Source organism: Phyllostomus discolor, chromosome 2 (genome assembly GCF_004126475.2).
Source record: "Phyllostomus discolor isolate MPI-MPIP mPhyDis1 chromosome 2, mPhyDis1.pri.v3, whole genome shotgun sequence".
NCBI classification, from domain to species: domain Eukaryota; kingdom Metazoa; phylum Chordata; class Mammalia; order Chiroptera; family Phyllostomidae; genus Phyllostomus; species Phyllostomus discolor.
The window spans coordinates 118557485-118572088 of NC_040904.2; the positions used below are offsets into that span (position 1 = coordinate 118557485).

General features: G+C 45.6%; 1 protein-coding gene across 1 annotated transcript in view; it reads left to right on the forward strand.

The window, feature by feature from the left end:
- Positions 1–7622: 7622 nt before the first annotated feature.
- FGF9 (fibroblast growth factor 9) overlaps positions 7623–14604 on the forward strand; it is a 40127-nt gene continuing 33145 nt past the window's right edge. The window contains exon 1 of the mRNA XM_028533324.2: positions 7623–8723. Within this exon, the coding sequence (XP_028389125.1) occupies positions 8447–8723 (277 nt within the window). The 5' untranslated portion in view covers positions 7623–8446. The remainder of the gene's footprint in view (positions 8724–14604) is intronic.

The following is a 14604-nucleotide window of genomic DNA, read 5'->3' on the forward strand; positions in this document are numbered from 1 at the left end:
ATTTTTAAGGTGACACTGGTTCACAAAACCATACAGGTTTCAAGTGTACAAATCAATAATAAAACATCATCTGCACATTGCATTGTGTTCCCATTGTTCAGAGCAAAGTCTCTTTCCGTTCCTATCCCCCACCCCTTTGCCCACCTCCACCTGCCTCTGCCCACCCATTTCTCTGTGGCTGTCCATGCATATCTATTAGTTATGCATATATGATCTTTGGCTAATCCCTTCACCTTCTTTCATCCAGTTCCCTCTGACTGGTCTTAGTCTTTTCAGTGTATCCATGCCTCTATTTCTGTTTTGTTCATCAGTTTATGTGTGTATGATCAGTTTTGTTCATAATTCCACTTATAAGTGAGATCAGTCAGTGTTTGTCATTCTCTGATTCCATGTACAAGTGAGATCAGTTGGTATTTGTCTTTCTCTGACTGGTTTATTTTACTTAGTGTAATACTTTCCAAATCCATCCATGCTATTGCAAAAGGTGAGATTTCCTTCTCTTTTACCGTTGGCTGTGGAGTATTTCATTTATAAACTATTTTATTCTATTGTTAATATTTTTGTCTTTCAACACTTTAAATATTTGATTCTACTCTTTTCTTGCTTTCATGGTTTCTGAAGAAAATTCTGATGTAATTCTGACCCTTCTTCCTCTAAAGGTAAGATTTTTTCCTCCTTTCTAGCATTTTTCCAAGATTTTCACTTTGTCTTTGATTGTCTACACTGTAGACATGGAATATATGTTGAATATGATATACAGTGTAGGTTTTTTAATATTTGTCTTACTTAGTATTCTCTGGGCTTCCTAGATCTTTGGCCAGGAGTCTGTCATCAATTTTAGAAAATTCTCAACCACTATCATTTCAAATATTTCTTCTGTTGTTTTTACTTCTCTTTTTCTTCTGGTCATTCTTTTATTACTATCCCACAGTTCTTTGATATACTTTTCCATTTCCTTCTTTTAAAAAAATCTTTGCATTTCAGTTTGAGAAATTTCTATTGACATATGGTCAGGCTCACTGGTTCTTTCCTTGGTTGTGTCTAGTGCACTAATGACCTCATCAAAGGCAATCTCCATTGCTGTTACAGTGTTTTTGATTTCTAAGTTTTTCTTTAGAGTCTTTCCTTTTGTCTTAATCTTTCTGCTTCTTTACTCATCTGTTCTTGAATGTTGTCCACTTTTCTCATCATAGCCCTTACCTATTAATCATGGTTATTTCAAAATACTGGTGTGATAATTCCAAAATTTCTACCATATTTGAGACTGCTTCTGATGCTTGCTTTGTCTCTAGACTGTGTGTGTGTGTGTGTGTGTGTGTGTGTGTGTTCACCTTTAGTATGTCTTGTATTTTTTTATTGAAAGCTGGATATGATGTTTTGGGTAAAGTTACTGAGATAAATAGGCCTTTTTCTGGCTAGAAGGTAGACTTTGTTTACTTTTTGCAACTGTGGTGTCAGGGGCAAAATTTCTTCCCATGTCCTTATTTTTGTCTCTCCTATTGTCTTTGGGATTCCCTCAAGACTCCTTAAATAGTGCCTGAGTCTTCTGAGTCTTTTAGCTTTAATCCCTGTTATTATAAAGGAGCCCTATGGATATGATGGTAAGGTGTGTGGGAAGGAGAAACATTTTATACTTCTATGACTACAGCTCAGTCTTTTAGTAAGCCTGCCTGAGCTGGGTATTTCCCTTCCTCTGCAATGAAGGCCAGAGGGGACTGGAGTTGGATTTTTCCCTTCTTGCTGGTTGGTTAGGTGCTGGCGAAATTGGGGGGTGACTTTGATAAGGAGAACTGAGCACTTTGGGCATATTTCAAAAATGGTTGCATTTTCCCTACTCCTGAAGGAAGCAGGGGGAGATTTTTTTCTAAATTTGCTCTAAATTTTTTTTCAATTACACTTTGCATTTACCGTTATTTTGTATTAGTTTCAGGTATACAGCATAGTGTCAGGTTTTCTCAGTGAGGACCTGGTAGGAGTTCTGGAGGTAAATCTCAGGAAGGTATAGGGGCCTTTTCTGAATTTTTAAGTTTCAAGCTGTGTACACGGAGCCCCTGCCCCATAATTCATCAGTTATAGTTTAAAAGTGTTTGTACTGTTACTGGTTCGAGCTGTGGACTTCTACTCTAGTGAGCTATGATTCTCTGAATCTATTTGTTTCTCTAGTTTTCAGGGCAACAGTTTATCCCGTGACCTCAATTCTTTGATAGATCTAACAGTTGTTGACTTTCAATTTGTTCAACTTTTTTCTTGAATAAGAATGATGACTTCCAAGCTCTTTACATGTCAAACTGGACAGAAGTTGTATTTTTCTTTTTGGTTTGCAAGAGCTCTTTATATATTACGGAAGTTAGTTCTTTATCTTCATAAGAGATGCACATTTTAAAATTTTGTCATTTATCTTTTGAACTTGTGTTGTCCTCCTATGCAGTTAAATAAATGTTTGTATATGTTTGAATTTATCATTATTCTCTTTTAGACATTTTAATTCTGTGATAATAGTTACAGGTATACCTCATTTTACTCTTTTGTGCTCTGTTGTGCTTCTCACATACTGTGTTTTTTACAAATTGAAGGTAAGACTACTCACCAGCAAAAAGATTACAACTCACTGGAGGCTCAGAGAGTAGTTAGCATTTTTTAGCAATAAAGTCTTTTTAATTAAGGTATGTACATTGTTTTCCCCCTATTTGTTTGTTTATTTATTTTAATTGTTCAAGTACAGTTTCCTGCCTTTTACTCACATCCCAGCCCATCCCCCCAGCCCTTCCCACCTTCCTCCCATGTCCACCCCCCTTCTTATTGTCCATGTATCCTTGTTTCTTTGCACATAATGCTATTGCACACTTAATAGACTATAGTGTAGTGCAAACCTAACTTTTATAGGCACTGGGAAAACAAAAAATTTATGTGCCTTGCTTTATTGTGATACTTGCTTTATTTTGATAACTAGCTTTATTGTGGTAGCCTGGAACTGAACCTGAAGCATCTCCAAGGTAGGCCTGTAGTAGTAAGACTTTCACAAGTTAGATTATAAAGGAATTCTTCCATTGTCTCTTTTAGCTTGCTATGATTTTTTAATATTTAAATATTTTCTCCATTTACGATTTTTCTTTGAGTAAAGTATGAAGATTAGGGGCTATTTCCCCTCTTCTCTATTAATTTATTTCAAAATCATTTGCTTAATAGTTCATTTTTCCCCCATTGATTGATTATCACGTATTAAATTTCAATATACATTTGGGTTTATTTCTGTAATTTTTATTCTGTGCTATTGCTCTATCTCTTTTTCATATGCTAATGTGAATAATTCATATGATAATACTCTGTTTTAATTCGTATAGCTTGGCAATTTTTAAAAATATTATACTTCCTTATTTTTCTTGTCAGTTTCAAACATTTGTCAGTTTTATTTTCTATATAAAATTTAGCACTTGTGTTTCTAATTAAAAAACTTGTTGGTATTTTTATTGTGATCATGTTAAGTTTTTATCTTAATTTAGAAATGAGAGTATATTTATGAGAAATTGAGTTCTTTAAAATCTAAGAACATTGTATGCCCTTCTGTTTGTTCCAAGTTTTCTTTTGTGTACCCTGAGAGCTTTAAATATATCTCTTCATATAGCTCTTGCACATTTTTGTTAAGTTTGTTCCTAGGAATCTTATCTTCCTTTTCTTCTTTCCTCAATTGTAACTGGGGTTTTCATACCTTCGTTATGTTTCTTAATTGGTTGTTTATATATGTATATAAGCTATTTATGTCTATATATTTATTTTATAGAAACATACTATTTATAAAAATTTTAAAGTATATGCCTATTATAATAGAGGGCAATGTTGCACAATGGGGGTCTGAGGTCTATGAACTTGGCTCCACCATAGGTTAGCCCTGTGGCAGTAGGCATGGTACTTAATCTTCATAAGCCAGTTTCCTCCTGTGTCAAATGGTATAATAATAGTACCTACCTCATAAGGTAGTTTTGACGGTTAAAAAGATAAAGCACAAAGATGCTTAGTAGAGTTTCTGGAATGCAGTAAGCAGTGAGTCAGTGCTGGCTACAACAGTTCTGTGCTCTTACCATTGAAGCTTAAATCTAGTGCATGGGGGTCAGATGGGGCACAGATGTCAGCCTCCCAAACCACTCCACTCCAGCCATACTCCTGGCTTCCCAAACAATAGCCCTGGACTGAGGGCTGCAGAGTGAGTGAGGGGACTGGAAGAAAGAATGGAAACTAGAGACCCAGTTACACCCTGTCATAGGAAAGGAATAGAAGGATTCCATAATGATTTGCATTTGAGGTGTCCAAGGAAATCAGAGGAGGAGACACAGGAGGAACAAAGCAGTAAAAGTGAACAGAGCACTTTTCAAATTGTTGCCTTAAATTGGGAGGGACTTGACAGATTACAGGCCATTTATATGTACTTGTATCATAAACCTATCTTGGCAGCAGCTCAGTTGGTGTATGAAAAGAGGGACTCAAAATCACAGGGAGTAAGCCAGGTCCAGATCTATGACTGAGCTATGCTGGTGCTCATTCCTGTTCATGCCTCTCTCTACTTTCCTTGTCATTTTTTCCCAAGTGGGGATAAGTATTGGGTCGGCCAAAAAGCTCATTTGTTTTTTTTCTGTAATTAGTGGTGCTTAGTTGTCTTTGACTTCATTTGAAACAATTTTGTTAGATTGTATTGTGACAGCTGTCATATCAGTATGCATTTTAAAAAACTTACCAAAAAAGGTGAATTTTTGTGGATCCATTTTAATATTGAAGATGGAAGAAAACATGCAACATTTTTGGCATATTATGCTTTCTTATTTCAAGAAAGGTAAAAATAACTGAAATGCAAAAAAAGATTTGTACAGTGTATGGGGCAGGGTAGACCAGTTGAAGTTGATAGTGATCAAATTGAGACATTAATTGAGAACAATTAATGACTCAAAATATCCAAATCAATAGTTATTGGTGAAAATGAAAAATGTGTCTTTTATTTTATGGAAAACCCAAATGAACTTTTTGGCCAACCCAGTACTAAATTGTCAGCAGCAAAGACAGAGGACAAACTAGAAGAAGGGAAAACAAGAAGGATTAAAATGTTTCGAGAAAGGATAGCCTAAGAGAGCTTGGAGTTGCAATAAAGAACACTATTTACAGAATGCACCATGTGTAGAAATCCCTGGGGAATTATGTTAGAAATAGTATAATGATAGCAACTGTGTGTCTATTGTGTGCTGCCTGTTTTGTGTGCATTTTTTCTTTTATTCCTAATAACAATCTTCCAAGGTAAGTGTTATGCCAATCACACCACGTATCTCTAGAAAGCCAGGCCTCAGTCTTCTTGGAGTTTAACGTTTATATGCTAATTGAACACTTATAAAACACACCTACAGGCCTGGACATAGAAGCTCCTCATACAACTGGGAGGGAAATTGTAAATGAGTCAGCAGTAGCTAGTGGGATGTGCTCCCAAGAAATGTGATGTGAGTGGTGAAAGAAGGGACCTCTATGACTGTTCATAGGAAAGCAGGGAAAGAAACGAGATGGTAAGTTAATGGGGCAAGGAAGCAGGGAAGTCTTCCTGCAGGTATACTTAGGTATGTGGGTGGAGTGTGGACTAAGTCAACTGCAGTGGAAAAGGGATGCCCATGGGAGGCTTCCTGTAAGTGAGAAAATGCTCCATCAGCTACTTCTCATTGCTGCATTGCTTTTTAAAGTGACAGTCACGAGGTGTTAGGATTCATAATCGGAAATGGTCTTTGCTCTTTGGCTGACAGTCTAAATTCAGATAGAAGGAATTTGGTGGGAGACAGCTGATGGAAATTGCCCCGGTCCTGCCTTCAGTGGAAATGTCCACGTGCTGCTCAGCTGTACGTGGATTTACCCAACGTATCAAGCATCTACCCCTCTCCATCTCTGTTTGCCTCTCTCTCTTCATCAGGTTTCATTAAAAAATAATAATAACCACTCAGGAGCATTGTACCCAAGTGATCCAGGCATAGCGCTACTTAACCCATCGCTGTTGGCTGTCCCCCCGAAATGAATGCAGGCTACTCAAGTGGTTTGTGAGAAGCTTGCTCCTCAGCTCCTTGTATCTGCCACCAAGCGGTTAACCTGAAAGCACACAGTGGATGTGACTGCTGGAAATACCGCTGGGCACGATGCTGATGCTTCATGAACACGTGAGCAGGACGCAGGGAGGCAGCGCCGGACACCCCATGACCCAGGAATGCGGCAAATGGGTGTAGGAATGGGAGAAAAGGAGGGTCACTTCGTCCTTGCCCTTGCTCCTCACCTGCCCGAGCACTTCCCACGCGGAGGCAGGGTGAGGTCGCCCTAGGTCTCCCGAGAATCTGCAAATTCATCGCTGCTTTTCATCTCGACAACCTTAAATCCCGATGGGGGCAGCCCAACCTTTCCCTTTCAATCCGAGGCTGCTGCTAAGGCGGGTCGACTTCTTTAAAAAGGCTCCGATTCCTCTTCCCACCGCAGGGGTCCAGTCACGGCTCAGAATTCGATTCTAACTGCCCACCCCACAGTCTGGGACTGCTTACAAGTCTCGCCAAGTTTCCCCATCTGACCTGAGTAGGGCCCTTTCTAGGACAATGTGAACAAAGAGCAGCAGGGAGAGGAACCCGCAGGCGGCTGCGAAGCAAATCTGTGTGTGTGTGTGTGTGTGTGTGTGTGTGTCCACCGTGGTGGACCCAGTGCAGAGCAGGGCCTCTCACGGCTCCGAGCGGCCGGTTACTTTGTCCTGGCCCCGGCAGGGCAGGGACCGAAGACCGCAAGCAGAAACCCCAGCGGTCTCTCCAGCTCTGGCGTCCATGTCTCCAGGGCGGAGCAGGGAGACCCCAAGCACCCGGCTCTTGCAGGCTCCGGCAGTGGAGAGGATACTGGACTCCCCTCTCCTTGTCCCAGCTTGTCCCAAGTAGCCTGGTCTGACGAGGGACCACTGGAGCTTTCACCGCCCTGAATCCCCTTAGACACGCGCAGGTCTAACTCTGGGATAGAGGCGGGTCTCGGGTGGCCCCCACCCCTCCGCCTGTCCCGCAGCCTCCGGAACAGTGGAGGTGGGACTAGAATAGCGCACACGAGATGCCCGGGGGAAAAGCTGGCCAAAACAGATATGGAGGCCGCACCTGGATGTGTGCATGTGCGTGTGCACGTCTGTGTGAGCGTGTGTGACAGAGGTTGCGGTCGCGTCCGTCCGTCTCACCTGCAGTACGGTTTCCCTGGCAGAGGAATGAAAGAGAAACTGCCATGTCTGTTCAGTGTCATTAAATCGGCACCCTTTCCCCCAACTCTCTAAGTTGTATTTTTCATGCAACATTAGAGTCCATGCATGCGAAACTATTTTCCTACTCCAGTCTGAACCCTCATCACTGCGCCCAGCCAGATTTCGGGGTCCCAGCTCCAGTTCCATAGGAGAACTTGGAGTCTCGGCATGCATCCCTTGCTACTCTCCGGGCGTCTTTGTAACGCGGGATTCCCCAGCGGTCCCGGGTGGTCGCTCCCGGTGGGCTGCGCTGGGCCTGCCGCAGCGCACAGTGGAAGGGCAGGCGCTAGGACCGCGGGGTGTGTGGCTGGCGGCACTACCTTAAACCCAGCTAAAGCTGATGCTGCGCCACTCAGCGAGCAGGCCGGGCTGCGCAAGGCTAGCGCTCCGCCAGTCACTAGGCTGGAGCCCGCGCGGCAACACCTGTTCGCGGCTGCAGGACGCACACGATCTCCGGACGCTGCTCCCTTGCTCTCCTTCGGCAAACCAAGCTGAACCAATGGACCTCCACCGAGCTGCCGCACGATTCTAGATCCCAGGTTTAGACGCCTAAAGTTTTCTTCTTTTTTGCTTTATCATATTATTGATTTTTTGGAGGGGTGTGCAGAAGGGGAGAGCCTTCACCGCTTTCAACGTGAGATTTTTTTTTCCGCTGGAAGGATTCTTGCTGATGTCTGCAGAGTCGGTTAGAGTAAAAACGGCGCATGCCTTCCCCAGAGTCAGGACCCGTGGATTCTGACGTAGCCTGTGCATCTTAGAAATCCTATAATAACGCCTAGACATTGAAGTTGCTATGGTCATTTCGATCTGGAACCAAATGGAGAAACTACGGATTTTTTCCCTTTTGACGGCCGGCTGGGATGCAGACCTTCCTGCTTGCTAGGAGCCGGGATCTACCCGTAGAGATACATAGATGTGTTTATCACTATGTCAGTGTGTGAGTATACAGCACTGGTTTCGTAGGTTATTAGTGGTTTGACCTTGAACCTGTGCCAGTGAAACGGCAGATTACTTTTATTTATGCATTTCATGGATTGAAGAAAACAACGTGTGCCCCCCCGCCCCCCTTCCCCTGCAACCGCAGTAAGGGAGGGGAGTTGGATATACCTCGCCTAAGATCTCCCGGGTTGGCACCATCATTATTGTTTATCTCTGTGCTCCAGGCAGCCCAGCCTTCTGATGGCTCCCTTAGGTGAAGTTGGGAACTATTTCGGTGTGCAGGATGCAGTACCGTTTGGGAATGTGCCCGTATTGCCGGTGGACAGCCCGGTCTTGCTAAGTGACCACCTGGGTCAGTCCGAAGCAGGGGGGCTTCCCCGGGGGCCAGCAGTCACAGACTTGGATCATTTAAAGGGGATTCTCAGGCGGAGGCAGCTCTACTGCAGGACTGGATTTCACTTGGAAATCTTCCCCAATGGTACCATCCAGGGAACCAGGAAAGACCACAGCCGTTTCGGTAGGTATATCATTAACACTATCGTGTCCGTGCCTTAACAGGTCGGGATTTTAACTATCGAGAAGGGGTTGGTCGGGCAGGGTTCAGGAAGGCTCTCTTCCTTTTTCTGCTCCTGTCTGGCCAGCTATTAAAAAAAAAAAAAAGCCTCCGGAATTGCAGGTCTCTGCCGCTGGCTGGCACTGGTGCAAGTCTACATTGAAAGGCTTTCCACCGCCCCCCCCCCCCTTCAAGGAAAGGCATGATTTATAAATATCACACAAGTCTCTTGTTCTTTTGCATCAGTTACTTGGGAAGATCGGGTTTAGGAAATTGTTGTTGTTTTGATGGACCAATTCCAGGCGTTTAAAGCTTTAATCATTAACTACTGAAAACTTAAAAATGCATTTACCTGAAAGCATGAGTTTTTATAATCTGGTGCCCCAATTAAGGTTTTTGCCCTTCCCCCTTTCCCTTAACAAGTATCCTGCTTGAATTGTAAATGAAACATATTGATCCCTGCGGTGAGGGTCTGCACCACTTGCGTGAGGTGCTTGCTGGTGCTTGCTGGTAGAGTTTTCAGTTGGGAGGACTGAAATCACATATTAGACTTGGGAAGGGCCGGCAGCTCATTGGGGGCGCTTGTCCTTACAGCCATCAATTACTGCAATTTTTCATAGTGTGCAGCCTGTGTGGGGTTCCAGGGTAGTTCTCTAGTGTGTGTGCCGCGAAAAGCTGCGAGGTGATTCTAAAAAGCAAGCAGCACCTAGGATTTCACCCTCCCAGGAGGGTACTTGTGACTCAGCATGGAGGCTGCAGAGGAGAGGGCTGGTGACCGGCCCCTTTCATGCCTACACACACGTGCCCGCTGGGCCACCCTGAGCCCAACATCCAGCACAGTCCAGGTTGGAGACTCTGGGTTTTTACCTTTACTTACACACACACAAAAAATAAATAAGTAAGCAAGAAATAAAAAGCACCAGTTTGGGCAACCAGACTGTTGGAAGGAGTTAACTTTTGAGTGGACCCACCTGACAACACTTAAAGTGGGTCGTAAAAAACAAAGTCCTGCGGTGATTTTCTCTCTCCAGCTTTCATGCCAGATGTTGACCACAATCTAAACTATCAGTTTTAGTTTCGGGGGGCTGTGGATCAGGCCAGAAGACGAGCAGGATTCAGGCCTGGGATGGGATGGCCCAGCATTTTCTCCTTTTGCTCCCCCACCCCCCCACCAGCCTCAGCCCCAGGCTGAACCTGCTAGTGCAAATATTTCTGGCTGTCTTAAAAATGAAAGGAAAAAAACAAAAAAGGTAACTCTTGGCTTTGCGATCATTCCTTTGAGCACTGCTCCCCCCCCCCCCCCCCCCCAAGTTGGACAGCTCTGGTGGTTGCACTGCGAAGACCAAACTTTGCAAGTGCTGCCCTGGGGCCACTCTAGGGGCTGCTACCGTGTTCCCCGTTCGTTCCAGGACAAGGACGGTAGGCGCTGTGTGGGGGACAGCTGGAGTGTCAGGGTCGCAGAGGCTGCCCTGTGTTGGGTTGCGCATGTGGGGGTGAGCTGCAGTGGAGGGGGTGGGCACCTTTTTACACCATGAGGGGAAGTGGGTCCTCCAGCTCCCGGCAAGCAGGTGCCGGCTCCGGGTCCAGTCCTAGACGCTTTCGGAGGTCGCCCGCCCAGTTCCGTGTGGTCCTAACGCACTCCATGTTCTGCACCCCCTCTGCTGGTGCTCCCTTGTGGTGCTGGGAGGACTCCGGACTCTTGTCCAGGGGCCATGGGTGATGGCTTGTGTACTTAAGGCCGCATTTTGGGAACCAGGTTTTTGGCCCAAGTTGAACCCCTTCCTTTCTTTGTGTGTGTGAGTGTCCGTGGGGCTGACAGCCGTGCCCCTTGGTTCCGTGATGTTTTTCGGTGTGGGAACCGCTGGAGGCAAGCACCTCGCTGAGGGAGACTTGGTGGTGGGGATTGAGGACAGGCTAGAGATCGAGCCTGACTTCCCCTGTCTCGGCCCAGATCCTTCTTTCTCTTTCAAAAGTGCACAGTCAGGGCTCAGAGAGTCGCTAAGCTCCGCGGCACCCGGGAGGTGGGTGGGGGCCCTTTCAGGGGAACAGGGGAAGAGGTGGGCAGGGGGACAAAGGCTTGTAGAGGCGGGCCGAACAGCGGTGAGCTATTGTTAACTCCTTCAAGGAGCCCAGCTTAACTGTGGTGGCCCGCGGCTGCTTTCCAGCTCTGGGGAGCCCAGGGCGCCATGGGGCACACCGGGCAGGGCAGAGCCGGGTGCATTGTGTGAACTGGCTGAGCCTGGTCTTTGAAGGACCCCGAGAACCTCTGTGCAGCAAGACTGGGCCCCGTGTAGAAAGATTATGGGATGTGCCAGTGGGGCTCCCCATGCCCCAAGTTTTTTATTATTATTTTATTGCAGTCACTTTTAGGGTAGGACATTTGCTACACGCATTCGAACCATTCCAAATCCACGAACTGCCACTGGGAGAGGTGGATGCAAGAGAAGGTGGGTACCACAAGGGTGGGGAGGATCCAAGAAGTGCGTTCTGGGGTCTGCAGACAAGGACGGCTGGTGCAGTGACTGAATAAAGACCTTAAAATGACAACAAAAACCCCCCAGCCCCACCCCCGCCCCATACTGGGTGTTGGAGAAAAGTGTCACTAAGGAAATGACATTTCTACTGTTTAGACTTGCCTGGTTGGCAGGGGTGTTGTGTGTGGGAGAGCAGGGAACACAGGCCCTCTGTCGGTCGGGGGTAGGGAGCTGGAGGGTCAGCAAGAGCTGGTGGGTGGGCGAAGGGCGCTCCTGCCGCTCAATTCAGTGGTGCTGCTTTCTGTGGCTTGGATGAAGTTGAATGGGTGGCTGTGCACAGTGGGGGTAGGGAAGAATTATTTAAATCTTTCATCTGGTTGCAGTGAGACTGGCCCTTGGGGTGACAGCAGTGTGGTGGTCACCGGCTGCTAACAGTGTGGCAAGGTCCCAATATTAGCAACCTCTGCAGTGTGTTGTCTCCTGATCTTGCTGCACAGCCACACCCAGAGGAGTCCAGTATCTTAGGACCCAGCACTGGTGGAGTGGGGAGGCTGCGGCAGTGCATCACACTTGGCATCTGGCACCCGCACCTCTGTGCTCCTTCTCCCAACTCCCCTCTAGGGACAATGATCTTACCCTCAGTGTCTTCTCCTATTCTCTGAGAAACGAGTAGCTGTGGAGCAGGGGTGGGCTAGTTTACACTTTGATACAGAAGGTGCATCTTCCACCTGGAGTGAACCGGCAGGAGGAAACACACTGGAAAATGACCTCCCCTCTACCTCACGTGACTTCGGGTAAGCCTGACAGTGATACAGCAGCAGCAGTACAGGGGACATGGTAGGGGGAAGAGATCTTACTTTCGTCCTGGCAGAAGCTACTGAGGTGACAACGTAGGCGGGACCTTGAGGGAGCCCTGTGTTTTCCTTTTGGGGGCATTGGTGTGGAGTTAAGGAATTGGGGATTGTGTCCCTGGGGTACAGGCTGGAGGAGGCAGACGTTTCATTTCCTATCTTTTTTTTCTCTTTAAAACACTTGCTAGGCAGAAAAAAGTGAGCAGAAGAACATCAATTGAGACAGTGGTCATGTAGAAGAATAAAAAAGTGAGTGTTGGGCCTGATCCTCTATCTTACTTTCACAGGGAAGGAAGCCTGAGCTGTTTACCCTGGCCTTCCTTGATGGACAGATGGCCTGCTTTTCTGGCTGTGCCTTGTGGCCTGGCATGCTGGCCCTGCAAGGACCCCAGATGAGTACCTGAACTGGGGCTGCACTTCAAAGGGTCCAGATGTCAGGTGGAAATTGTATGAGAGGGGAGAAACAGGATAGCATGATTTTTTTTAAAAAAAGAGGTTAAACCAATCTTATTTCCAGAGTTTTTTGCTCTTTAAAAAATTCTGTTCTGTGTGTCTGACTCTTCAGCATCTCACTAAGGTAAAGACTGCCTATTTAAGGATCTGTTTTCAGGAGTGGTCCAGAGTCTTGAAAAATGGTGGGGCTATTACTATCATTCATTTCTTAAGTAACCCTGAGATTTGCTTAAGTTGCTGCTCACTGGACTTTCTGGGATGCAGGCCCTGAGATGACTGACTGGGTAGCTGTGGTGTGGGGTCACTGACTGAGCAGGAAACTCTCTGTAGTTGTGAGGAGGGGGTGGTAATCTGTTTTCAGAAGCCTAATGTTATGCCTCTCTCCAGTCTGCACACATTCTTGTCCTCTAAAGAATGCAGCTCTGTTAAGTGTTGGGGGATTTTAGGCTAGGGAGCTGTTTAACGTGGGCCAGAGTGGAACAGCCTCTGCCCACCCTTCCACTTCCCAGGGCTGGCCTTGTTAATGTCCTTGGAGATGAGGCCCAATAAAAGGGGTTCTTGGGAGCTGAGCCAGCTTTGGGTTAATTGTCCATTTGAACAGAGCTCTGGGGATCATCACTATTACCTGCAGAGTCTGGAGCAAGGATAAGGGTCTGGTGTGTTTTTTTTTTTTTTCCTGAAGTGGTCCCAGGAACTGACCTGGCCTCTTGTATACCAAGGATGACCTTGGACAGCCTAAGAATCTCTGGAGCTCAGTGAGCTCATCCTCACTGGGAATTGGTGGCTACTGTGAAAGGGAATTGCCAAATAACACAAGACATGGACCCTGTGTTTCCCAAGTACCTCCATCAATACACATTACTTGAGGATGTCTAGGTTGTGTCTGCCTAAGAGGAGAGACAGCCATGGTACACATGTAAGGGCCACAGTTTTAATTTTAGGCACAATCCCACCATTCCCTCCCTCCCTTCTTCTCTTCCTTACTCTCCTTCCTTTCCTCCACTCTTGTTGATCATTAAGAATTTAAATGTTTCTACACAAAAGCCTTCTCCTGGGCTTCCTCTGGGCTGCACACTCATATAAACAGATAAGAGGGGGGTAGGCCATACTCAAATAAGCACAGTTGGAAGCATATGCTTGGCTCTGGCTCAGGCCAAGAGACAGATGAGTTGACCTGGTTGAGGTTATAGAGCTCAATGGGGACAAGATGGTACTATGAATGGTAAGTATTCCAGCCCGGCTCAGGTCTGTGTGTGTGTTTGTGGTGAATTGCCAGGTTGCCAGGTCTTTCTGACTTGGGAGCATGGCTGTGACTGAAACATTTGGGTGTTACAGTTGGTGTCAGCTCACTGAGACAACCTCATGAGAAGCTGGACTATTCTTTTTTCTTTTTTTTTTTAAATAATCCTCACCTGAGTATATGCATGGGGGGGGGGGGCGGCTGGTGGTGAAGGGAGAGAGAGAGAGAGAGAGAGAAGCATGTCAATCAGTTGCCTTCTGTATGCGCCCTGACCTGGGATCAAACCCTCAACCTTATGGTGTACCTGACAATACTCCAATCAACTGAGCTGCCTGGCCAGGGCTGGGCTGTACTTCTGAGGTCTTTACTTTTCAAGGAGCTTCAGAAATATGGATGGTATTTGAGGTGATGAAATCTTTTCCACCTGGGGTTACTAGATAAGTAGTTCCTTTGCAAATGTGAGCCCCTTGGAGGCTTGTACCAGGTACTTTTAGGAAACTTCTCTTGTCTCTACTTCCCAAGACCATCTTTGGACACTGACTATTCCCTAATTGGCTCCCTCTCACTGAATTTACCACATTGCTATCATATTCATCTGTTTATTTGTCCTTTCTTCCACTAGATGGGGAGAGCTTTGAGGTTATAGGGCCTAGATTATATCTTATTCATCCTTATATACTCAACAAGTGGCCTGATGCTTGGCTTACAATAGTCATTTACAATTTGTAGATTGAATAAGTCACTGCAATGAATTATAGCTAACTTGATGTAAGAAAAGAAACAAGATAGATATCTTAATACTTTTATTCCCAAAGTATATAATAATT